Genomic DNA, 25912 nt, shown 5'->3' on the forward strand with positions numbered 1-25912 from the left:
GCAGGGTGAGCAGCGTCCTGGAAGGGACTTTCTGCAGTGGTGGGGGAACAATGGGACTTCCTAAAGCCATCTTACCAAGCCCCAGGGAGTTTATTACTCCATGAAAAATTATTTTTTACCACCCATTGATAGGGCACTCAGCACAGCATGCTGGACATGAAAATCAAGTTTTGTAGCAGAGGAAATGAATATGTCATGACTCTAAAATCACCACCCCCCTTAGAATTTCTATATATCTCAAATAATACTACAGAAGCTCTCTGTGTTTAAATCACCTCCGTGAGATGAATGGTAAATAAGTCCACAAGATCTATTACTGCCAGAGCTGGAAAAAGTTTGTGAATTGGCCAAAGCAGTCATGGATTCATGGAATAACTTAGTGCTGTCCAGACCTTTCTTCAAGTGAAGGGTTTCTTTAGTTGCTTCTGCTTTTGTCTTCTTTTCCAACCTGTGTGGATTTGGTCAGTTAAAATAGGCATGTTTTTCACTTGTTAATAGAGGAGAGAAAATAAGAGAGAGGTAAAGAATGAAAGGAAGATCCTTAACTTCCGTTTAAAGCAGTCATACAAAGTCTGAAGCCTTTTTCACCATATAATCACAGATCATAGAATATCCCAAACTGTTAAGGACCCACCAGGATCATTGTGCTTCCATCACCCAGCAGCAACCAAGGCATAGCTGTGCTATTAATGCTGCTTCAGTGGAAACCAGGACAGGTAGGAGATGTTTTATACCTCATTACTACCAGTGATGATGTTGCCTTACCAAAGCATATTTCCCACAAAAGCATGGAGTTCTTTGTCTAACAATTTGGAGGTGTTAGGTGTGATGTTGCTGTTCTTGATGCAATTACAAGTTACTGAAAGTGAACTAAATGGAAACTAAATATCTGTATCCATCTTTACTCTGTGATTTTATATACTAAGTGTATGAATTTATATATAAAATATATAATTTTTTTTTTGAGTTTAGCAATTAGACAAATCACGAGAGCATCAGTGGTAATTTCAGAATTAGGTTCAATCCCCTTTCCCAGTTAATATATAATTATTTATACAGTGTGAATTAGCTTGAACAGAAAGTCTGGAGGGGCATATTTCTGACCTGGAAAGAGGCTGTATGCGTTCTCTTTCTTTCCAAGGAGAAACATGAAACGCTCCATAAATGCTGCTGAAATTACTACAGAGCCCTTGGCACATATAACCCACTGCTTATGCACTGGAGATGGATTTTGGACATTGGCAAAATCCACTGTGCAAATAACACAGCTGCTCTTTGAGCATGAAGTCACAGCTTTTGTACTCCCTATGATATGAGAAGAGAGACAAGAAGAGCTAACTTCAGAAGCAGCTTTGAAGTTACTATGGGAGGAGGTTAAAAAAAATACAGGCAAGGCCCAGGATTTTGTGCAGAACTACAAGAGGCACATTTTTCAGATGACTATGAATTTCACTTGCGAGAAGGTCCAAGTTGGTAAAAATTGTTATTCTTTTGACTTGGGTGTACATGGTGAGACAAGCTGAACCAGGGATAGATTTGAAATCTATCAAAAAAAGTTTCCCTATCAAAACCTGAGATTAATGACTAGTAGGCCACCTGAACAAGCTGAAAACATCACTCAGAGCAGAACCAAAAGCCAGGCTGTTCTCTGTGTTGGATTAAGGCATCAAGAAGTAAGTCCATCAGATGTTACATATAATAATACAGATAACAGTAGAAAAAACTCGAGAGACTAGCAGCTAACTAACTAATATTACTGAGCTCATTGATTGCCTTACACAAGCAATTTATTATTATTGTTGCTGTTGTTTTAATGCAGAATGTAATTCTGGTGCCAACTGTTCATCTCTGAGTACAGAACCTCTGTACCACCTCCTCATCAATATGGAAACTTGCAAAGATTTTTATTATGTGTTTATAAACAAAACACAACTGAGAATTCTCCTGGGATAGCTAAGGCGTGAAAGAATTCCAGGCTTCCTGGTCCCAGGAAGCTAAGGTTGTCTCTTTGTGAGACAGATTTAAAGTTCCATTCTTCACTGTTTCAGTAGGCTTATCAGCAACAACATAGTAAAACTGAGCATTTTATTTTGTCAGTCAACAGTGTGGAGCCAAGAAAACATGTAAATTATTTAAAATCTTTTCTCATCCGTGGTCATATCAGTTTCTGAGACACGACTGTGCACAATGTAAATGTTGGTATCAAGCTTACAAGCTTGTACCCTTTGACATGGTATCAAAACCTGCTTGACATATTGGCAACAACATGACAGAGACAACTTAAAAACCCCAAACAAACCCTTCCCTCCCCTATCAGTTTAGGTTTTGAGAGTTCCCTTAGCAACCAGCACTGAACCAGCATACCTAATTGCTTTTTGCTAGTGATGAGAAAAAATGTGTATGTTTACAGTGTGGCTGTATGAGAGAAAGGGGACAGAACAACCTTCCTCAGATGAAAGATTTCTAGGTGACAAGCAGCCAGACAAGGAGGTGAGTATTTTTTGCCAGCAAGAGCACATACACATACTCCATTCACTGAAAGTATTTGGAAGAGTTTTCTTGTCTCCCCTGCTCTTCCATCTCTAAATGATGCTGCAAGCAGAATGTATAAGAGGCTGAAGCATCGCCTGCACTTGCTAGGATCCCTTAACTTACCTGCTTCAGAGTTGTGATGCTCCTCCTATTAATTATGGTTTGCCTTCAAACCCATTGAAGTTATAATGAATCTTTCTGTTGCCTTTCAGGAATGTGAAGCTCCATCAGGGAGTGAGGGAGACTGCCCCAAAACAGCTCCTGCAGGTAAAAATCCCTTCCCAGGTTCCTCAGGCGTTTGGAAACGCTGGCACAAACTACAGCCCCAGCTCACATTCTTCTCCAATTTGTGTTGGGGCTAACCCAGGACTGCTGTGCTGGGCAGATTTTTACACTCACATTATGAGCATGAGACTCCAGTGACCACTGCTGTGAAGTTTAACACAAATAGATGTTCTGTATCTGTGCCAAAATACGCTGTTCATTGGGGTGCTGCAGATGATACCTAATGAGTATAATTCCCAGCATTTCAGAGGTAGTGTTGGCTGAGATTAGCAAGACTAACTTAATAAAGCACAATCATAATTGCATATTCAGTGGGAAAGGGAAAAATAATCAAATGAAAAAGGACAAAACCAGCAGGGAAAGAAAATTTATTTCCAAGCATCTACGAGAGTGCTACAAACAATAGAGACTAAAAACTCAAAGCATTTGAAACTTAAAAAATGTAGTTGACAATGTCCTTCTTAAAAATCAAACATAAAAATGTAGAAAATGCAGTTATTAATTCTAAACCTTGCTCAATAGTGAAACAAAACCAGATAGATAGCATCAATGAGGATGGAGTCCTACAAATGACTTTTTTTTTTTTTTTTTAACTTTATTTCCATTTGTTAATTTGTAAATTGATACTCATTTCGTTTTTCAATATTTATTTAAATTTAAAATGGAGAAATGTGCAAATCTAGCAAAATATTCTTTGGATTATAAACAGAGAAAAATCAACAGGCAAAGGAATTTGAACCAAGTTAATAATAAACTATAGAATTATATAGAATGCATACAGCTATAATAAAGTGAAATATAACAATAAACATTATAGAGCAAATCTGCTGATTTAGCAAACTCTGCCTCATAAAACATAGGGATAATGGGACAAGTGAATATGTTGTGATTATAGAGCTGAAACGTCATTCATAATTTTAATGAGCTAAATTTTAATCTAACTACATACATGGGGGTCTTCAGAAAAGCAATACACCAACAGATCAGATTTCCTCTCAGATCAAGCAGTTGGGTACCTGACTGCAAATGAAGGACAGGGTCTGTAAAATGAACAGTAGAAAAATGGATATCACTTCTATTTATTGCCTCTTCCCATATTGCAGCTGCTGATCTCTGACCCTAAACAGCAAACTATATTAAATTTAGAAGAACTACAGCTGTACACAGATGCTGAAAATGTGGATGCACGGAACATATTCCAATCCCTTGCTCGTTCTGAACTAATATAAAAAAAGTTATAGATCATTTTTCGATTAAAAACATACATTACAAAGAACGACTCTGAAAGCACTCCGTATTTCTGTCATCACAAATCAAAACACCTTCCTATCGGTGGATGATTCTATTCTACTGCAATAAATGAAAAATAAAATAAAAGTAAGTGCCAGAAACTTAATTAATATTCACGTAAGGTAATTGCCAGGTAGAACAGTCTTTAGGGAACTTATAGCTAAATGGGGTCAGATTTCAGTCTCTAAAACCTGCAGTTTAGCACAGGGAAATCACAAGCCTGGAGTAAGCTGTAAGCACAGAGTACTCCTGTCCACTTGTAAAGTCAGTTCTGAAACCTCTGGAATTCCTAAGACGTAAGATAAATGCATATTATATGGGACATATTTAAAAGTATTACACTTAATTTAATCCAGAAAACACAGTAGTATTATAGGAAGATTATTACTGTGTTCTGGGAGCAGCCACAAGCTGTAGATAGAGGGTACAAAATGTTCACCAGACGTTACACTTTTTTTTTTTTTAAATCTAAGAAACATTTTTAAAATGTACTTGATTTTTAAATAATCACTTAACAAGGCAACAAACCAACTACAAACACATAATAAATAAGGCTATTAAAAGGTCACAACTGTAGTAAATTAGTCAGAACTATAAATGGGACATTAGAAACACTATGTTTTGTTCTTATATGCTTAATAACCAGAACAAGAATTAAAAAAAGAATCAGTTTATTTCAAAGTCTGCTTCTTATATTGAAGCACATATTAAAGCAACAGTACAATGTTCATAAAATATAAGTGTGATGCTGTAACATTTCTTACATGTCAGAATACTGATATTTGTATGTATACTAAAATAAGAATTTTAAAATTGTACAAATAGATACATTAAAAATGACATAGAAATAGGGCGCCTCCCACTGCAACAAGACAGAGTTTTTATATCTGGCACGTATTAGTTCAAGATGAAAGTATAAGCAAAAAGATTTACAAGAATCAGCTGTAACAAGTTTGATGCTCAAGAGACATAATAATTGTACATTGTACTGTACATACATCATATGGGTTTAAGCTGGCTGAATATTATATATTTCAAGTTTAAAAATGCACTACCATATAGAGTGTCCATAGTTTAAGGCGAAATTACAGCTCAGAACTGTTAACTTTTCTAATTTGTGGAAGCTTCTTTGACATAAAAGATTTAGATGTTCATAATACATAAAAGATTTCCCTTCTCTGTAGGTTCACTTTTAGCATTTTCCTTCATTTAAATATTCTGTGTTTCTTAAGTGGGTTTTTTTCCTCTAGTGAAGTTGGCAGCCAACTTCTGCATTTGCCTTTTGTAGGAAAAGGTACTTCACAGTATTTACCACTTTTTTGTCCTTTTTTATCAAAGGAATCCCTTCTGTCAAATGTTTAAATGAGACTTTTCTTGATTTTTAAAAAAATACCTGCTTACATTTCTTCTGGATTCTTCAGAACATTGGACACAGTTCTTAAGGCCAAATATTAAACTTTATTGTTAAGAATCATCATCAAAAGTGTCTTTGGAGCCATACAAGTCTGCAAGTTTCTTAAATCGAGGTCCCCAGTTTTGTAGATAGTCGTAGTCCAAATCAGAATCTGTTGTCGCTGACTCTAATGAGCTAAGTGAACCAGCCACTGAGCCTCTTCCTTCATAGCCATAGATCTGAATAGAGTCATAGGGAGGAGCAGTTGGATCATTATCAGCCTCCTGTATTCTTGTGTTGATGAAATCATCAACATCAACACTATTGGGAGCTGGTCGAAGCCCCGGTCTTGGCATATACTGATACTCAGGTTTTATGTCTTTACGAGGAATAAATCCATTGATGCCATCAGGGTTCTGCAAGGTAGCTATGTCAAAAGCTTCAGTATCTTCCTCTCCTCCTCCTTCATCATCGTAAGTAATAATGTTCTCACGGACATCTTCTTCTTCAAAAACAATCAGAGGTTCTTTCTTCTGCCTCTTCAGTGTTACAAACAACACTACAATGACTATAGGGAAAAAAAAGAAAAGAAGTTAGACTTCACTCTCAAACAGAAACTGCTTTATAACTAGATTATTGCATTCTTTGAAATCTTAGCTTTTATGCTTCAGTTCAGCATGTGGTTTTGCTAGCATCTGTATTTTTAGCATACCCAGCTAAGTAAAAGCAATGATGTTTGTACACGGAGTTGAACATAAGGGTTTGAAGGTTTCTCTTTGGGCTGAATGCCACTACACATACTAATTGTTTATTACTGCATAACTTTAATTCATGAAAAGGATTTGTGGGCCCCTAGTGCTATGTGACTGCTGCAGCACCGCCCCTGAGCGGTCCGATCACGTCTGCTTGCAGCAAAACAGGATGAGTCTCTTCTCTCTCTTGTATGCCCAAAGCTAAAATCCAACGTTCTGGGCATTCCATGAAAATGGAATTGTTCTGAAGCAACAGCTGAACACACGTCTTTACTGATGTGTTTCTTCTCACTGCAGATTTCTTTAAAATAACTTAAATATATAAGAAAATAATGGCTGTTAAATAATAGGAGTAGATTAAAACATTTTATATAAATATTTTCAAATAGGAAATGCTTTATAGCACTTTCTTAAAAGCAAATCTTCCAAGCCCTTCATTTGTCTTCCACACAAGAGAAGTTGGAGGGAAATAGCTGGCAGGAGCCATTAATCCTGGCTGACCTCAATAAGGAACCTGTCATCCAGGGAAGATCACAAAACTTAAAACTGTATGTCGTGACCTCCTTTAAACAGCACTCCTGATTAACTGATACTGGGCCACAAAAGGACATTCTTTGAGCGCACCCAGACATATGCACTCGTGTTTGCTATTGCAGTCATCATATACTGCATTTCAGCCTGTCATAAGAATACATGGTAAGAGATTAAGATTTTTTTATACACCTTGGAATGAAAGGCAAACTTAACTTTTAAATACAAATAATTGTAGAAGAATGAGTAAATAACTACTTTACCGAGCAAAATCACAATGCAGGCAAGAATGGCGATTAAAGCTCCGGTGCTTAATCCTGCACTGAGGATGTAGGCTTCAGCATTACAGGAGAGCAAGGAGCCATTGCTGTCACAGCCACAGACTCTGATGGTCAGGGTGTTGGTGCTGCTCATAGGGGGGAGTCCTCCATCACTTATTACAATGGGAAGAAGGTACAAGTCTTGCTTTTGACGACTAAATCCTTCACGTCTAACAAGAACGCTTGCAGTGTTATCTGTTTAAAGAAGAGAGATAGTCATCATTTTTTCCTCAAAGTCATCCATCCCCTTAGTAAATATGGAAAAAATATATATTACTGCAATGGCACTGAATTTTCAGATGATTTAGCATGTAAAAACAACCAGGACACCTTCATAATGACCCAAAACATTACAGTCCTACATTTCCTTCACACAGTACTACAATACATTTTAATTATTTTAGGGTGATTAGGAACACAACATCTAGTTCTCTTTGTTAATACTGATTTGCATATATATTGTTCTCTTTTCAAAGAATCTTAGCAGCCCGCATATGTGAGTTCACAAATTACTTAAACACCATAAGGCAATATGGTCACAGTAAACAAAGCAATGATTTTGCAACTCATAATGTTTATGATTATTATAAAACAGGCATCATATAAGCAGCTAAATATTAGACATACCAGCGCTAAGGCAATCTGATATGTTAACTATACTAAAAAGTACATATGTTTTTGAAAGCTTATTCTACAAATGATTATCATAGATGATGAGAGTAGTATCTTTAGCACCTCGCTAACTTTCTGGGAAATCCACAATACTTCATCAGCTACTAGAATGACTGGGCCTTGGCATTGCTCTCTGTGCAAGTTCTAGGCTTTTTCCAGGATGAAAACCTCTGGTGGAGGGGAAGAAAGCAAATCCCTGAGTTATTGTGCTTGGTATCAGACCTACAGGAATGGAAGAAGCAAAGTCTCCCATCAAGATAGAGAAGTCAACACATACCGCGTATTAGCAGATTTGTTCATCTGTTTCAATAGGACACAGTGAAGTAAGCCACATTTTGGCAGAACTAGTTTTTCACCCAAACTCCTCAAAGCCAGAAGTCAGACAACTCGATCACATATACACAGTCTTTTGGGGCACGTGATTACTTATGTGCCCATGACACAAGAGTTAAGATAGTCCTCACTCTAACACTATTTCTGTTTGTTCTCTCTGAAGAGTTGCATGCCTTGGGCCTCCTGGTCCAGAGCATGGAAACCAAGCTGCTCTCTCAGCACAGAGGTCACTTTGGATAGTCCTTCATTCTCCCTGGAGCAAGAGCATTTGAAAGGGAAGTGTGTGAAATGAAACACTGGAATGAGGCAGCCAGTGCTTCCTGCTCCCAGCCTGACCAGAAAAAGGCATGGAAACATGAACAGCATTTCTTTATTTGTACTTCTTGTTTTTCAGCTCTCAGACTGAATCAAAGTTTATAAATTCGTAAACACCCTGAAATAAGAAAGTAAAATGAAACAACCGTATCTGTGGCTTTCAGACCTTCAAAAACTAGTTTATGACAAAGATTTACTTCTCACAACCTTTTCTGTTTTCAGAATGGATTTTCCACTATCTAACAAAAAGAAAAGAGAGAAAAGAAAGGTCCTTTTATCTACTAATGGAGGGCTATTCTCCTCCATTTTATTGCTGCCTTGAGGTACTGCAGAAGATTAATCATTTTCCTGTTGAAGAGTCAGCATAAATTCAAGAATTTAATAATGCAAACCATAAAACCTCTTTTTAATTATCTAATCACTGTTTTTTTCCTTGAAAATCTGTGAATAAATTATACTAAAAGTTAAGTATCCTTGCCTTGTATTAACCACCTTTACAGACAGTACCCTTGAAGCAGGAGAAGGTCTGAAATAGACCCCAGATTTGCTGGACACAGAGCAATTTACTGGATGAGAAGAATGCCTGTCCTGGGGCCCTGCTTACTGGAACTCTTTGAAGATCACAGCAAAAAAAAGGATGAGTTTCTTTAGGACTGTCCTATATACAATCTGTTTGTTATATGTAGAATGAGTAAGTTAATGTCTTTGCTTCTTCTGCCAGGCCCAGCACAATTGATGCCCAGACTGGTTACGTCTGCACCACAGAACTGTAGTCTTTGAGACACTGATGTCCCAGGTAGGAAAAAACTTGCTAACTTCTCCTTTACTTAATGGTCCTATTTGCTGAGGATAGAAAAGCTGATAAAGATCTGATAATTTATCACTTTTGTTTTTTAGAGGTGCTCTTTTGTCTCTTCACAGTAATTTTACCCTTCTAAACATTAGTCCATCTAGGTTTTGTGGCATCATTTTTTAGAACCTTAGCAATATCAATGTTTGTGTGATAGGCATCTTATTTTTGGACATTAAATTACTGGGTTCATGACAATTTGATATAAACAGAAATAAAAGATCTATCATCTATTAACACATCAACTGATACTTTAACATCTATTGATATAGAGTCAAAAAACTCCAAAGAATTGACTAAAGTGTATTTATTTATTCATTTAATTGACATGGAAATGGAAACAAAGATCTACTCTGCTATGTTAAAGAGGGCAATAGGCAGATAACTCTTGTGGCAAAATACATATATATGAACATTAATATAAGGCTGGAGATGCAACTACCTAGGGGCTGCAGAGGCAATCTGAAAGGGAACACAGACAATATCATGTATCAGTATATTTAGTCTGTAGATTACTTTTTTTCTTTTTTCTTTTTTTTTATATTGTATTTTTCCTGAATGTTGGCAGCTTAAATAGTATTCCTACTGGAAAAGGATAGCAAATTATTCAGTTATGAAGTACGGCCAGCTCCACTATGGTCAACTGTGTTATACTAAGGCTGAATGTGATCCAGTGGGTGATTTCTAGTTCACTGCAATTTTTTAAACTTAAAATCCAATCAGCACACCTTTTTAAAATTGAAAAAGGATTACTGCATCTTTTTTTTTTTTTTCTTTTTCTGTTCAATTCTCACATTTAGAAGGGACATAATATCCACAAGAGAAAAATAAAAACCTTCTTTACTTAAACAAAAGAAAACATGTAATCCTAGATAATATTCTCATCCTTGATTTTTCATCATTTTCAAGTCCCAGGAGTATAACTATAATCCAGGTATAATGGCATTTTTTAAGCCAAGAAACAGAAGCTAAATGTCAGTACTGGCTTAAAACTATTAACACATATGGGAGCTACCAGGCTGTCAGTCTTAGAGAACACAAAGACAAAAACAAGAAAATATTCACTCTGATGTCATCCAGAAAAATACACATATTCTCATTTTTCAGCTATTATTGCCTGGAATTTCCAATATCCAAAATTGTTGTAAGTGAAAACCGCACGAACTCTCTATGAAATCTTTCAAATTAAAAGTTAAAGTTGCATTGTGTCATGAAGATGATTACAGTTGATTTTTCTGATTTTTGATTCTCCTTTTTCTGGTGGTTTCTTTGATGCTTTCCCAGTTTTTCTTCTACATAAAGGTAACAACAGATTAGCTTTAGGAGGCTTGTGTATCCCAATACTACGTTAAGATGCTTCTAGATGAAAGAAGCTGAGTGCATCGTGAATATTGTCACCTTCAGCAGAAAGAGAGTGTTGACTCAGCGGGAAGCCTGAAGAATTCCAGGTGTCCAAGTGCCTGAAATCATTACTAAGTGCTGGTAAGTGCTACAGAAAATCCATGGCAAAACACTATATTTTACTGTTCATATGCTTCAAAATCTCTTGATTAAAAGGTGGAGTGCAAGAGAGTGTTTTTATATTGAAAAAACGGATTTTAGTCACTGATTTTAGTGAACTGACTTACAAACTTAATTTCAGTCTTTATAAAGCTGTGTGTGGCGTATTTGGAAACATTGCTACACTTGAATTTTGTGTGGTATAACAAATCCTTGTGCAGCAAGCAATAGCAGGGTGGTTGCAGTACTTCCAGCAATACTGGCTGCGTGCCGGGCTCATACAAGGTGAGTCCACGTAAAGGGCATTTCATTTGAGGACAGAGCAGGATTTAAAGCAGGAAATCCATCTGTTAAAAATCCATCTCTCTTTTGAGAAGTGTCACGAGCCTCTGCTGGTCTTTTGAAGCTCTGACATCAATGGACTGAAACTGAACAGGGCCCAGGCTAACACAGTGCTGTTTATTTATGTGGTGTAATGTAAGTAAACAGCACAAAAGTAATTTGGTGTTTTATCACAGCATGTGATAAGCCATTATCTCATGTTTTCTATGGAAGATAGTCTCAGCTGAAAAAGTTGGTAACACAGTAGGCTATTAATAGGATGTGGGATGTGATTACTTTTTTGGAGTACTGCAATATGTGATTACTTTTAGGGGTTGTAGAAAGAAACTATTAAATGATAATTATAGGACTCTATTCACTTTAAAGTTCTGTAATAGTCCCAAACATTGGAGTTTTCATTAACTGTTCTCCACAGTTAATAAAGCCATTTTTCTCTGAAACTAGTAATTTGCTCTGAAAGTGATGGCACGGTATGTAGCTGCTCAGATTTACAAATGAAAAAAGAAACTTTAAATGATCATGTAAATTATTTGACTTGCCGATAGTAACGCTCTCTCTGAAAAGTTCTTTCTATGAAAGTATGTATAATTTTAATTATCATATCTAATATTAAAAAAATAGAGAAATAATTACACTGACAACATGTATTCAATAAAGATTATACAAAAATGATGAAATGACTGTTTGCAAATGGATGGATTGCTTTATAATATTTATTTCCTAGTTACAAAATTATACAGGAAGATTTGGTCTTAAGTATCAACTAGTTTAAATAACCTTTTCTACAATTGTCAGCCTCTGCATTCAACATGTATCATCATTTCCACTGCAAAACATTTTTATCTGGATTACCTTTGTCATTAAAATAATAATTATTAAAAAAATTAATTTGCTGCACGTGGAAATGAAGGATTAATGCAGTTGTCTGAAGTAAGACCAAAATATCATTTGCCTGCAGCTGTATCAGAGCATCTCAATTCTAACCTATCTGTTCTCTCTTAGATTAAATACTCTGAAACACTTTCAGTTTGGTGCAATGACCATAAATTACCTCTTAAGGAGAAATTTGGCCTCAGGGTCTCAAGTAAATAATTCATTTTTATTTACTTCTCTAAAAATACATTCATCAATTTTTCAAAAATTGTGTTTTACTACATTAAAGAGAATAAATATGTCCTCTTCACTGGATCCTTTTTGAATTGCTTATGTATGTACAAGTGTCAAGCACTAGGCAACAATATTACTTTGATCCTTCAAGAATTACGGAGTTTTTGTTTTGGAACTCTGATGACAGCTACCCTCATTTCAGGTTTTTATAGAGGCAGAAAGCATACCAGAACAAAACACTTGGGAGAAAAAAAGTTGTTGCTGGTGATGTTGCCTTTTGTATTTCTGGCAGTTGAGACTGAATCCGTTGGATTCATTATTTAAGCCAGTTCAAATGAGTACTACATTTCAGAAAAGAGTCCGAGTTTCCTTCAAACATTAAAGTTTGCTAATTAAAACTAATTTCTCAGGAACTGAAACTGTATTTTTTTTCCCCATACAGGAAAAAAACAAATGAACATTGAACATGAATGTCATAATGATTACCACTAAGAAAATATAATAAATATTTATAATGGCTGAATTTGTATTTTCATTTTCTCTCTCTTTTTAAGTCTCTGGCTTCCTGAGCCTTTGGCAAGTTAGGTTCACTGATGTTACCATGTCAGAAGATCAAATAAATTCTGGCTTTCATCTATGCCTTTTTTTTTCCCTGTACAAATTTCTTACCTCTTATTGTACTCATTGTGACTGCAGTACTTCATTATAAGAATACCTCATTAACAGAAAATTGGTAAAGGGATCATGATTTCTCGTGTCATTAGTGATAGGACCAGAGGGAATGGCTTCAAGCTACGGCAGGGGAGATTCAGGCTTGACATTAGGAAGTATTACTTTTCAGAAAGGGTGGTCAGGCACTGGAATGGATGCCCAGGGAGGTGGTGGAGTCACCGAGCCTGGGGGTGTTCAAGGAAAGGCTGGATGTTGTGTTGAGGGACATGGTTTAGTGGGAGCTACTGGGAATAGGTGAACAGTTGGACTGGATGATCTTGAAGGTCTTTTCCAACCTTGGTGATTCTATGATTCTATGATTCTATGATACCTATATGCTGAGATGCGCCCCATCTGGATTTCCATTTCAAGGCAATAATTTTGTACAGTAAGTTAGTGTGGTACTGACTTTTTCCATTAGACCCTAGTCTGCATTCTCTTGTGGCCCAAAAAATAGCAAGCACAGTTAGATGAACAAATAAATACAGACAGTGTAATGGAGGATGTATTTCTCCACTAATTCTAGCTTACCAAGTAGTTTTGTTTAAATCAAAGAGCTCTGCCATTCACATTTATTGAACAATTTTGTCGGTGCTTTTCACCCTCTTCCTGGAAAATGAAGAGGCTGTGGATTTACATGCAGAGCATTATTATGTAATTTAACATATGTATTCAGGAAAATGAAAGTGAGTTAACAAGCACTGCATTATTCCAAGAACATCCCCATATTTGAGCTGTATTTCTTCTTCCTTTAACTCTAAACCTCTAGAAAAGAGGCACTCTGTCAAAATTAATGAAAATGCTGTTGCGTGACATTAAGTTGGGCATTAGTTTTCCTTTGGCCATTATTATAAAGGAAACCTGCATACAAACCTCTGTTGTCTCTGAGTGTAAAGTTTGGATTATGAATAATTTCAGGTGGTAAACTGAAGATAAATCTTGGTCCGTTGGCTGAATCATCTTTGTCATCAGCACTAATTGTAATAAATTGCTGTAAAAGAAAAGTAGTCTGTAAGCAAACAGCTCCTTCTTTGGATGCACCACACACAGATAGCTTTCTGAGAAATCATTTGAATATGTAGAACTTGGAAAGTCAAATGATATAGCTGAAAACTGCAAAGCATCTCAGCAGATGTATGTAATTATAAACATAGTGCATACTTACTAAAAACTGGAATTCAATCTTTATTTGGTATTACATTTTACATTTATAGATGTAAAAGTATACACCTACCCACACGTTCTTATATGCAAATTTTTGCTAACGTTAAATTAGTAAGCTAAATAAAAGTTTGCAGAAACTTCAGCAGCTCACACTGAGTTAGCACATCTTTTCCAAACTGCTACACTAAGTCCTGAAGTGCAGACAGTGTGTAGAGCCTTATTTTCATCTGATGCTATTCTTTTTCTTCAGAGATAAATCTTTAGGCTAATTCCCCTCAAACAGTGTACTGTGACCCTTACAAGCTGCTGAGTATTTCTTAATATCTGAATATCTTAATATCTGAAACAAGCTCAACTGAGTGAGTTGTTCCCAAGCAGCTTCTTTACTGGTGGATCCCCACAGTCAACACCAGTCACATTCAAAATTCAAAGCACTCTATTGCTAACAGTTTGTAGTAATTCAAAATAAAAACAAACGAAATTATGTTTCTGTTTGTTTAATATATTTTGGCCAAAATTTAAAAATATATATATTTGACCTGCCAATACAAAACTGGGCTAAACACTCCAAAGTAAGAAATTGATGTGCAGGGATGGTGGGAGAGCACAGGCATACCTGATTGGTTCGAGCATTCTCACAGACATACGGTTCATAGGCTGCTGCAAATTTTGGAGCATTGTCATTGACATCAACAACCTTAATTGCAACTGGAACTTTGGCTTCCTGGTGTTGCTTGTCTATGGGAGTTAGCAAAATCAGAATGAAATGGAAGAGGGAAGACCCCTTGAAACAAGTAAAATCCCAGCAAAAACTGTATGAGCTGTGTACAAGTAAAGAAGAAATAGGCTTAAGTATTTCTACTGGGATTTATTGCAGCGTACCAAGCTGAGACAAGTGGAAGACTACAGAATTTACATCACTGATTATAAAAGAACTCTGTGAAATACTTACGGACTTCAACAGCAAAGACAGAGATATTATGCCAAGCAATTTCTTCCCTATCCAAAGCTTTTATTGTCTTGATGTTGCCATCGTCTGCATTAATAGTAAAATATCTTTCAAGGTCAGTGTGACGATCAATTGAATACCTAAAGAAGATTGAAAAATGAGTAATTAAACAACAGAAAGACTTAGCAGTTTCATGCATTCAAGTTTGTTTTATAACATCATCTTTTTTAAATAACTGTAAGCCCTACCCGTGTTATCAATGGGATGATATGTGGTTCTTTTAAAAGTAGGTTGACCAGTTTCAATTCTATGTGTAGAAAAAAATTATGCCAGTATGCTTTCAGTAAATGGAAATTATTGTTCTTTGAACTCCCTATGTTAAAACACCAAAACATTTATGTTCTTCTTTTACAATACATGATAAAAATACCCACTGAGATATTTATTTAAATATCTGAGACTTTTTTATGTTTTTATCTGCTTCATATTGATCAAAGATCTTTTAAGTACATCTGCTGCTCTTTGGATTACTCAGTGTTAACTGATCACTCCAGATTATTAAATATTATCTATTATCTACACAGTTCCGTAGTTGTACACACCTCTGATTCTTGTATATTTACAATGCAAGTCTTTGAAATGTTATTTATACCCATGAAAGTGTTTTACAATTTAAGCTACACTGAGAACATGATAAAGATAAACTAATAGAAGACTTCCTAATATAATTGCAGAAAGGTATGTATTTGTACTTGTTTTTAGAAACAAATCCTTTACAATTACCCAACATAGAGCACAATCTACTGCCCAGAATTCTATTTTCCAAGGAAAAAAAATGCTGTGATAATAGCACAGGATATTTTATTTAAAAAATGAAGCATAGAATAGTGTCTAACTCAGATGTCCTTATGTGTGTTTTAGGTAGATATAGCAATGGTAAGTATTTCTTTGTGCTATGGACTTTAAGAACAGTACCTGTATGGTTACTGTTACTAAATATTCTGGGCAAATTTAGAATATTGCTATCCTAGGTCTGTTATGCTACCTTAGTAATTTGCATAACAATTCTAAAAGCTTAAAGTGCTTTAGAAATAAACGCCCTGCTCTAATGGAGCATACCTTATAGCACTGTTTGCAGCATCAGGATCTTTGGCATGTACTTTTCCAACCACAGTACCAGATGCTGCATTTTCTTGTACTTCAAAAATATAACTTGGTTTTAAAAATACAGGCGGCTCATCAGCGTCTTCCACTGTAATCTTCACTGTTACTGTGTCCTTGAATGGCCCATTGCTGATGAACTTCGGATCAATATGCACGTTGGCTGCCTCTACCTTCAGACTGTAGGACTTTTTGGTTTCAAAATCCAAGACCTGAGAGAAACAAGAAAATAACCCATTCATTGAACGTAGTTAGTTAAACTGGAGTGTAAAAGCAGTAAACAGTCCCCTAGTATTCAATAACATACAACAAATGTGAGCATATCTGTCAACAAGCTTGGACTGAAATGTGTGTATTTAAAAACAAAAAGACTCAAGTAGAAGGAGCTACATTCTATGTATGGAGCAGCATATGAAGAAACTGAAAATACCAAGACAGAATCCTTGTCTTGCTCTTTGCTTCCTGAATCTTTCAGGAAATGATTTTTACTGGCAAAATTAATGTTTTCTTGATGCTGCCTGTTGCACTGCACAAAAGAGGGATGGATGGGACAGGATTACCTACAGAATGTCAGGCTTGATCTATCCCAAGCTGGTACGTGTTCCTTTAAATATGGATATGCACAAAAGAGAAGTTATGATGTTCTCTTTTTTCCTGTCCATAGATTTCATATCACTTTACAAAGAGGAAGTGAAATAATACTCCCATAAGTCCTTCAGAGAGCCTGATACACGTCACAGCAGAGCTGCACTGTCATCAGTGTGAAATGGCTGCTGTGTTGCATTATTGGTAGCCTCAAAATGGTCATGCCTCTAAATGTCTGAGAAACAGCTGCCAAGAACGACTCACCAGAGTCAAGACTCAGAACATAGATGGAATACAGGCAGCACCAGTAAGCCCACATTTTGAAATACACAAAGCATACATTCCCATCTATAGAACAAATACTGTAATTGTAGCACAGCATAATTTTGTATTGGAGGAAGAGACCTCTGGGTCTATTCCTGAGAGACTGTCCTAATGCACAGAGCAGGGCTAACTCACAAGTGAAGTTGCCTGGGTCTCCTGCTGTGACTTTTGAATACCTCCAAGAGAGATAAAGAGCTAAGAAGACTCAAAGGGCAAAATAATAACGCTTAAACAATGAATAATATTTATGATTTCTAAACTGTATCCTAGCATTCATTTAGTAACACTTCTAAAAATATGCTGATGTATGAAATCACCTTAGTTTTGCTGCTTTTGGCATAGCCTGTGACTCCTTCAGAACAATATTGTGGACAATGCGTAGCTGAGGATTTTAAACCATAGGGCATGAGGCTGTTCAGACTGAACATAAAGCAACAGTGAATGTCTGCTACTTATCAGCACTAGGCAAAACTTCATTAACAGTGAAGCTGATGGCATTGTATTTTACCGTGACTTTTTATTATGAATTCATTTAGTTTGTGCAATTAATCCACTGTACAGTTTTTATGTAACTCTTCTTGGTTATTTTCTTCCATTCCAATTCAGCTAATGGGGAAATGGAATATTAAGAGTTAATCACAGCTTTAGACACAAATTAATTGAAACTGCATTTACTGATATTTTAGCTTAGATGTTAACCCATTACTACCAAATTCTTGGGCAGAAACAAAGAATGCCACACTTTACTGGGTTTGAAAGGACAGTTCTACTCACCTTCTTAAGCTTTACAACACCTTCCTGAGTCTCATAGTCTGTTGTAATTTCAAACATATCCATGCCATCTCCATCAATGATGCTGTAAGCTACTAAGCCGTTTTCCCCAATGTCTGGATCTTTGGCCTTCACTCTTCCTACTTCCTCTCCAGGAACAGCTGCTTCTGACACAGACATCTGGTACACACCTGGCGGAAGGTAAAAACAGGCACTTGCCTCAAGTTTGAAGTCTGCTTTCCAGTTGTATAGTTTACTCATTTAACTTATAAGAAGTTCCAACTAAATATGGTGATATTTTACATTTTCAAATCCCCTGAAGGAATGTTATGGTACAAAGAGCTCTGAGAAGTTAGTCATCTGTGAAATCTTAAAACACAACCTAATCTATGTAAAATTACCTCCTCACTGATGTTTTACATAACATCTGTGTACCTATCTGTGCAGAGAGGGGTTAAAAAAAGCCACCAATCAGTCGGAATGCAGAAATTATGGTGACATCAAGGTTACAATTCATATTGGAGATGTTGTTATTACAGAAATGGAAGGACAATTCTGTTTCATATGACTCACAGTATAACCTTCAATTCTATATTCGAAAAGTGTTTCTGCCCATTTTTTCAGAAGCCACAAATTATGTAACATGAATTGGATAGACCTCACTTCTGTACTGCCTAAAGAATAAATGCGTGGCTTTAATTTGATGAATAAATGATTGCAGTAGTTATTATTAAAATAATTGCCATTAAAGATTGCTTTCTCTCACACACACACAGAAAGCTTTCTCTCAGAATAAAATAGGAAAACCATTCCCAGACATCTCATACTTGTGATGCCCTGCATATTTCTCCTTGTGTATTTAGGGACACTTGAAAAGAACAATACTATTTCTGTTTAAATCTCCCACCAACAGTTGTCCTTCAGGCATCACTGCTTCCTGGACCTTCCCAAAACATTCCAGATTTCAAATAATGTAACTTGATCCTAAATCTACATATCTACAGCAACGTTTTATGCCACTTAATCACCATTTATGAGTAAAAAATAATACAAACAACAACAAAACTGCAGGAGAAAAAATAATTTGTCCTCCCCTCCATAATTGTTTTTTCTTGCTACAGTCTCATTCTGGGAACATCCAGAGAGTTACACGAGGCAGGGACCTGGCTCATTACCCATAAAGACAACTAAAATAGGCCATTAACTCCAGTCACAAAAAATCCAGAATCTAAGCAGATAATTCATTAAAGGTTCGAGGAATCATTTTGAAGAAACCAGTTTGATGTTAACATAGACTAATCAAATCCTGCTTTTGTTCACAAGTATTCCAAATAAAGATTTTAAGTTAGGAGCAAATGATTAAATAGAGTAACTGCTAGTTCACATTTCTGATTATCAATTTAAATATTTGCCCAAGACTTAGATTTTTGTTGTTGTTGTTTTGTTTTTGTTTTTGTTTTCCCACTCAGTAAAGTGGCTAGATTTTGCTGAGTAAAATATATGATTTGATGATCTACTCTGCAAAAATGGGTCCTAGATTATTACTGGACTGAAGAGGTGAGTTCATGAGCTATGTAAAGCCTGACATTTTTAGGATCCGGTACCTTCTCGTTAGAACAGTAAAGAATGCTGACAGATTTCTACATTTAGGGACTGGCTGTATCATTGAAGTTCTGGCATGAGAGTCCAGGAACCTGCCAGACGGATGGAGGTGCTGCTAGAGAGATGTTCACATCCAGGATGTAGCTGTACTGTATAGATGCTCAGAGCGGAAACAGAATGGGATTGCAGTGGTGCATATGCTGCGCTCCAAAACAAATCCCACACAAACATGAGATGTAGGACAGCTGTGAGGGTCCATTAATGTATTTCCACCCAACTGTGAAGACCAAATCTGTTAATGTCACCCCTGATTAATTTTATACATGAAAAATAAATAGCACAGGTACTGAAATAGACCTTATTTAACCAGTAGCAGTACATTTCAACCATCATTCTCAAAATGTAATTGTACCAAATTTGGTTTGTATTGCCATGGCAAATACAAGGCATGTGGAGTACCCAGCTGTAACTTTCATCCTTATGTTATTCCCTGAGAATGTTTACAGAAGTAAAGGATGAAGCATCAGCACCGAAAATGAGAGTATGTGAAATAGAAAATGATGTTCTTGAAGGTCTGCCAAAGACATGAAAGGGTATAATCAGGAGGTGGCAATAGATTATGCAACACTTCTATCAAGAGTCAAAAGAAAAAAAAAAAAAAAAAACCAATAAGAAAGCTCATGTAGCTTGAGAACTACAGCATGATGGGTGCATGTTCAAGAAGAACAAGGTGGTCTCTGACATCAGAAGCCTCACAAGCTTCAGATTGTCCTGGGCCTGCTACTTGAGACCTGCCACTTCCTGCTGGACTTACCCTGTCTCTGTACCTGCTTGCTGCCTAAGGCTGACCGCTCTGCTGCTGCTGCCCCCTGCGCTTTTGCCTCAGACCATTATGCAACAGGATGCTGCTGGATCCTGCTGGTGACTGTCCTTGCTTTAAGTAATTCTTGCTTCTTTCCTATCTATCGCCCTCTTTCTCTTCCTCATCCCCCTAATTTGTAATAGCCTCTGGGCTCCCCTTCCCATCTCCCTGATTGATTAAGACTTGTAATAAACTGGTTGGACTAACATTTGAACCATTGTTTCTTAATCTCACGTCGAGTACACATTTATCAAAGAACCTCCTCTCCCTCCTGTAAATTGGAGCGAGACAGCAGAGTAATAAACACTGTTATTTTTTTAAAACTTTCTTTCAAATCCATACTCTAATTATGAAAATGGAAAAGGCAATAAACCTGCAGCACTGCAGCAGGGGAGATACATTTTCTATTACAGAGTTACCTGTTTTAGGAAATGGAGCTTCTTTCTCCTTTAACAGAGAAATCCATACTATGCCTTCATGATCACATTGTAGGTTTATTTCTACTATATCATGGTTTTAGAAATGAAGTATAGGGTAATCAATCTTTTAAATCAAATCTTGACCTTAACAAACAACTCATTTTGCGATGCAAAGCCGATCATTCAGACACTAAAGCTCTCTATGCTATTAGCAGAAGTGTTTTTATAATATTTATCTATTCACACGTGCTAGAATATTCCACTAGTTACTGATTTTGGAAGTTTTGAATATGTCTGTAAATATGGGTGGTAGTAATAGTATCTGTGATTAAGGATTTTGTTACTTACTTTGTGGAAACTTTGGTGGGTTGTCATTGACATCTGTAAGTGTAATTGTCACTTTGGTTGTCCCTGAGAGGCCTCCCATGTGTCCTCCCATATCTTTTGCCTGTATTACAACATGATACTCTTCCTTAGCTTCTCTGTCCATGTTTGGAAGGGCAGTTCGGATAATTCCTACAAATACAAAGAAAATACATCACATACATACAAATTTTCACATTTACATCATGAATAATTGGACAACTGCATTTTTTTCATATTTGCAGCAATGTTGCTATACTGTGCATCATACTATGCAAGCAAACTAGTCCAAATATTTTAAATAGCTGAGCACAGAACTACCCTGAAGAATTACAGTTCAGCACAGAAACTTTTTTCTTTCCATCGTACTATATCATATCACAAAAGATAGAAACATTTTTCTAGTGCAGTGTACCCAGAAGCTCTACCAATTGCCAGGGGACCAACCTGTAAAACAGCTTAACTAACATCAAGAAAGAATGAAAGATGCTTTGCTCAAATACATCAGTAGATATAGCCACAGTACTACCTTGATCAATATATCTCATTCATTTTAATGCATTCCAGTTATGAAGTCCTACTCAAATAAACTAGTCAATAATACCTGTTTGAGCTTCCACTGAGAAGTACGGCTGACCTTCAAGAATACTGTAAACCAATTTGGCACTGTTCCCATATGTAGGATCATCAGCATCTGAAGCTGTTACCTGAATAACAGATGTGCCTAAAAATGGAAGGAAAAGACAGAAGAAATACAAACAGAAGCAAATGTATCCATAAGAACCATGCAGAGGTACTTGCAGTCATGTGGCATGGCTAGTTCTTTTTACTAGATGAAAAAAATTACTTAGCAATTTATACATAACAGAATATACTTCTGCAAACTTTTTTACCAACTATGTTGTAGATTCTTATTCTAAACAGTGAAGATATAAAAATCAAAGTCAGCGGTACCATTATGTGTCTTTTCCTCAGTAGGTGATAGCACTATATTCCTTTTTGTCATTACATGGTTAAACAAAAGAGTGTTATTCTTACTTTGTCCCCAGTAAGTTTCTAAGAAATTATTCTGTAGAAATCTCTGTGGTAGACAGAAGCTCAAACAGGAGATGAAAACTGAATAGATAGAGTGGCAATAACTCATTCAGTTCAGCTAAAGGAATGATCTTTACCCCACAGATTTCACTCTCCATGAATTCTAGGGGACCTTCAAGTTCCTTCCTACGAGGAAACAGCTGTGTTCTAGGAGCAATCTAGATACATTTCTGTCATGATAGTATCTGCAGAAGGTTTGATTTGGTCAGCAAATTACATCAAGGGAATGAATCACTAACTTAGCATGAAGTAAAATTTACCACCCAAATTTCTAGAGCAATTAGATCAAGCCAAGGGGTACTGACAATGCAGTATCCACCATAAGACATGAAACTTAGGTGCATTTATGAGTACTTACCCACATTTGATCTCTCTGGCACATTGGCATGGTAGTTTTCATGAAGGAATTCAGGGGGGTTGTCATTGATATCTTGGACTTTAACAATGAATTCAGAGGGTGGTTCCAAAGGTCTGTTAGTGTTCCTGTCTACAGCCTGTGCCGTGAGAGTGTACTGAGCTCTCTCTTCTCGGTCCAGTGTCTTTGTTGCATGGATGTTCCCTGATTTGTCATCAATAACAAAAATGATTCCTGCTCCTTCACCTGAGAGAATGTATTTAATGTTTCCATCTCCAGAATCAATATCTGAATGGAGCTACAAAATGAGAAGCAGATAGACAGACCTTAACAAAGATGGCATACATTTCACTAATGTGTTTACAAAACAAAAAATAAATCTTGAAATTATTATAATTTCACAGTTTTCAAAAATCTTGTTGTACATCAGGCAGTAATCCATAAGTGAGCCCATGCTGTGAGCACATCTGTGCTGTGTTCAATGCTACCTGTGCAGTTGCATGCTACTACATATAGGTGCAACTGAGACTCCAGCTTTGAGATTTAAGGATGAAAATACACAAGAAGGTAGTTATAAAAGGCTTTTGATTCAAATGAAGTTGGAAGGAAGAGCCTGCCAACCCTATTTACAAAAATTTTGTACCTTTCATACTAATCATATTCTACAAAATGAAGCATTATGCTGTATGTAAACTGAAGTGACAGATGGGACGTAACAAATGAGACAACCATTGATTGTCAACTAGTTTTTAATTGCAACTTCTATATTACAAACTAAATAACATCAGTAGCAAATCCTTGCTGAACTATATTACTTTCACAACAATTACACATTTTGGTTTGATGAATGAGGGAAATACTGAGCCAAATTATGTATTTAATCATTCTATGTTTACATCTACAAATTGTACAGTTGTAAAAGTTTTAAAAATCAGAATAGCTAGAACAGTATTTGACGTCACTGATCCAATTCTCCTCTCTTTGTGTTGGTGTTAAGTCAGCACAGCCCAGCTGACTCATTATAAACTGCTAAATATGTTGTTTTATTTATATATATTTATATTTATATATGTGTATGTGTGTGCGTATATATATATACCATATATATATATATACATATACATGGTCTGCTACTGTTAGATGGTAACAGAATAAAAGATCTGTCCAGGGTGTGTTTAAATACACAGGTACACAGAGATTTACATCTCCCTCTAAACATACCCCTCATATATTTTATTTTACTGATCACTCAAAAATGAAAGGATGAAGAGAGAGCAGTACACTTTTCTGAGCTGCCGGGTTAGACATTACCATTTTTATCATTATTTTTAAAGATTTGAGAATGATACCAGATATTCTTAGCATATACTGTTGTATGTGATCTCCAAGTGATTGCTATGGTCTTAAACGACAGCTATATGACTTCATTCAGAGATTGCTAAGCTCAATGGAAAAACTTGTCTTCATTTAGGTAGCTTTTGATTAGCTCCTCAATTGAGTTACAACAGTGTGATTAATTTTGGGTAAAGAAGTAGTTGCTGAAGAAGGAGCTAGTACAACAGAAAAATGACAGCAAGAAAGAAAAGCAACTCACAAAGTAAAGCTATTAGTAATAACTAATAATTGATGAATGAAAAACAACTTACCCTTCCCACTAGTACAGGATCTGGTCCTGTGTACTCTTCTATAACAAAGAACTGATTCCACACCCAACCTCTTTTTGAACGATGCAGAACTTGTCCTTCTTTTCCTTTTTCATGGTGACCATGAAGTGATGGCCGTACGTGGTTTAGTTTTTCTGTAGTTACGGCATGGCTGTAGTAGAGCATGCCCAGGCAGATAAGAGCGGCATGTAAACAATTGTCCTCCTTCATTTTTGGTTATTTTGTAGGCACAGGAGTATCCAAGAATATACCCCTTCCACCTTGGAAGTTAACAAGTTTCGGGCCACTGAAAAGGTTCAGATAAAATGTTCTGCACACACGTTGCCACCACACCTGGAATGCATCACTTTAATGCTCTGCAGCTTCCCAGCTTAATTCCTGAAAGAAAGCAAAATGAAGAAAAATGTCAGTTCTTTTATGTCTTTGAGGTGTAACAACTTATTTACTAAGCAAAACAGATTTAGGGATAACTTGAAAGATCTCAATGTAATTAGAATAAAATACAACAATGATTATATGGAAATAATGAATTATATTTATATTTATTGAATTATTAATATTAATGAAATATTAAGTAATGTAAGTAGTTGGTAACTGCCACCTTATAAAATGTCCTGAGTTGCTGTTTATAGCACTCATTTGGAAGCTGAAAGACAGAGAATCATATTCTTTCATGATCCTTCCAAAAAGACTTAGCCTAAGATGCAAGATGACTGTAGAAATACCTAATTTATATCTAAGCCTTCTTAGGAGCTTAGATATAAGCTTCAGATATAAGCCGTTAAGCTGTAGATTTAGATATGTCAGATACCAAGATACTTGCTTATCAAGAACAGAATATTCCTGCATGTGCCTAGAAAAAGGCCTTGTGATGACCAGCAGATTCTCATGCCAAAATAACTACCTATGTGTTTCAAGACAGGACTAAGAGCACCTGTGTTTTGGATGTGGGTCCCTGGAGCCACATCTGAAGATCGAATCACCGAAGCTGAGAACAGCACTAACTGTCAATTCTTCTGTCTTTGTTCTGGTAATGATAAATGCCTTTGATAATATAGCAATTGATGTGGTTATTTACTTCTGCTTTCCCTATGATTTAAATTACCAGGATTACATTGATTTTTTTACTTTCTAATAATTTTTAAAGCACAAGGTCAGAATGAATATTTTAAGCAGAAATTGCATAATACAGAGAAACCTCAACTAAGGTCTACACCTCCATCAGCAAACAATCTTAAAGGCTGCTTTGACTTACCACAGGGTTTTCCAACATATTTTCTTTCAATCCTTACAAAGCAGCCATTTTTTACTAGGTCACTGTAATGTTTTGTTTCAGCTTTCAGTGTAAGTCACTTTATTCTGCTGTGAGATACTATAAAACATTGAATATTATATTCATACAGGCATATGTATAAATATATGCTACCATCTTCTTCAGAACAGAATCATTTTTCACGAGAAGTAAAAAGAGATGGTATTTGTAGCAAAGGAAATGTGAATATAGGGAAAAGCTTCAACCTGTATCACAGCCTGTAACTCCAGCAACAAATAAACATCTCACTAGTAATCAGCCCACTCATCTTGGGAAACATTTCAAATTCTGAGCAGTCATGTCCTCCCATACACATCCCTTGGCAAACACCCAGCACTGGGAAATAGTTTTAT

At 36.2% G+C, this 25912-nt stretch overlaps 1 protein-coding gene and 1 long non-coding RNA gene across 8 annotated transcripts in view; one reads left to right on the forward strand and one right to left on the reverse strand.

Annotated features, from left to right (window-relative positions):
* Positions 1 to 607: 607 nt before the first annotated feature.
* Positions 608 to 13800, forward strand: LOC125699194 (uncharacterized). Its single transcript, XR_007379479.1, has 4 exons — positions 608 to 716; positions 2411 to 2490; positions 2745 to 2799; positions 8272 to 13800. It is a non-coding gene; the product is annotated as an uncharacterized LOC125699194 (long non-coding RNA).
* CDH11 (cadherin 11) overlaps positions 3169 to 25912 on the reverse strand; it is a 297223-nt gene continuing 274479 nt past the window's right edge. For all 7 annotated transcript variants that reach the window (XM_048958477.1, XM_048958481.1, XM_048958479.1 and 4 more), the window contains 11 exons: positions 24230 to 24625; positions 22587 to 22881; positions 21738 to 21857; positions 21119 to 21286; positions 17891 to 18078; positions 16166 to 16419; positions 15050 to 15186; positions 14714 to 14835; positions 13807 to 13924; positions 7047 to 7298; positions 3169 to 6068 (listed from right to left, as the gene is read on the reverse strand). In XM_048958477.1, the coding sequence (XP_048814434.1) occupies positions 5572 to 6068; positions 7047 to 7298; positions 13807 to 13924; positions 14714 to 14835; positions 15050 to 15186; positions 16166 to 16419; positions 17891 to 18078; positions 21119 to 21286; positions 21738 to 21857; positions 22587 to 22881; positions 24230 to 24457 (2379 nt within the window). In that variant the 5' untranslated portion in view covers positions 24458 to 24625 and the 3' untranslated portion in view covers positions 3169 to 5571. The remainder of the gene's footprint in view (positions 6069 to 7046; positions 7299 to 13806; positions 13925 to 14713; positions 14836 to 15049; positions 15187 to 16165; positions 16420 to 17890; positions 18079 to 21118; positions 21287 to 21737; positions 21858 to 22586; positions 22882 to 24229; positions 24626 to 25912) is intronic.

This window comes from Lagopus muta, chromosome 12 (assembly GCF_023343835.1).
Source record: "Lagopus muta isolate bLagMut1 chromosome 12, bLagMut1 primary, whole genome shotgun sequence".
In the NCBI taxonomy this organism is placed as follows: domain Eukaryota; kingdom Metazoa; phylum Chordata; class Aves; order Galliformes; family Phasianidae; genus Lagopus; species Lagopus muta.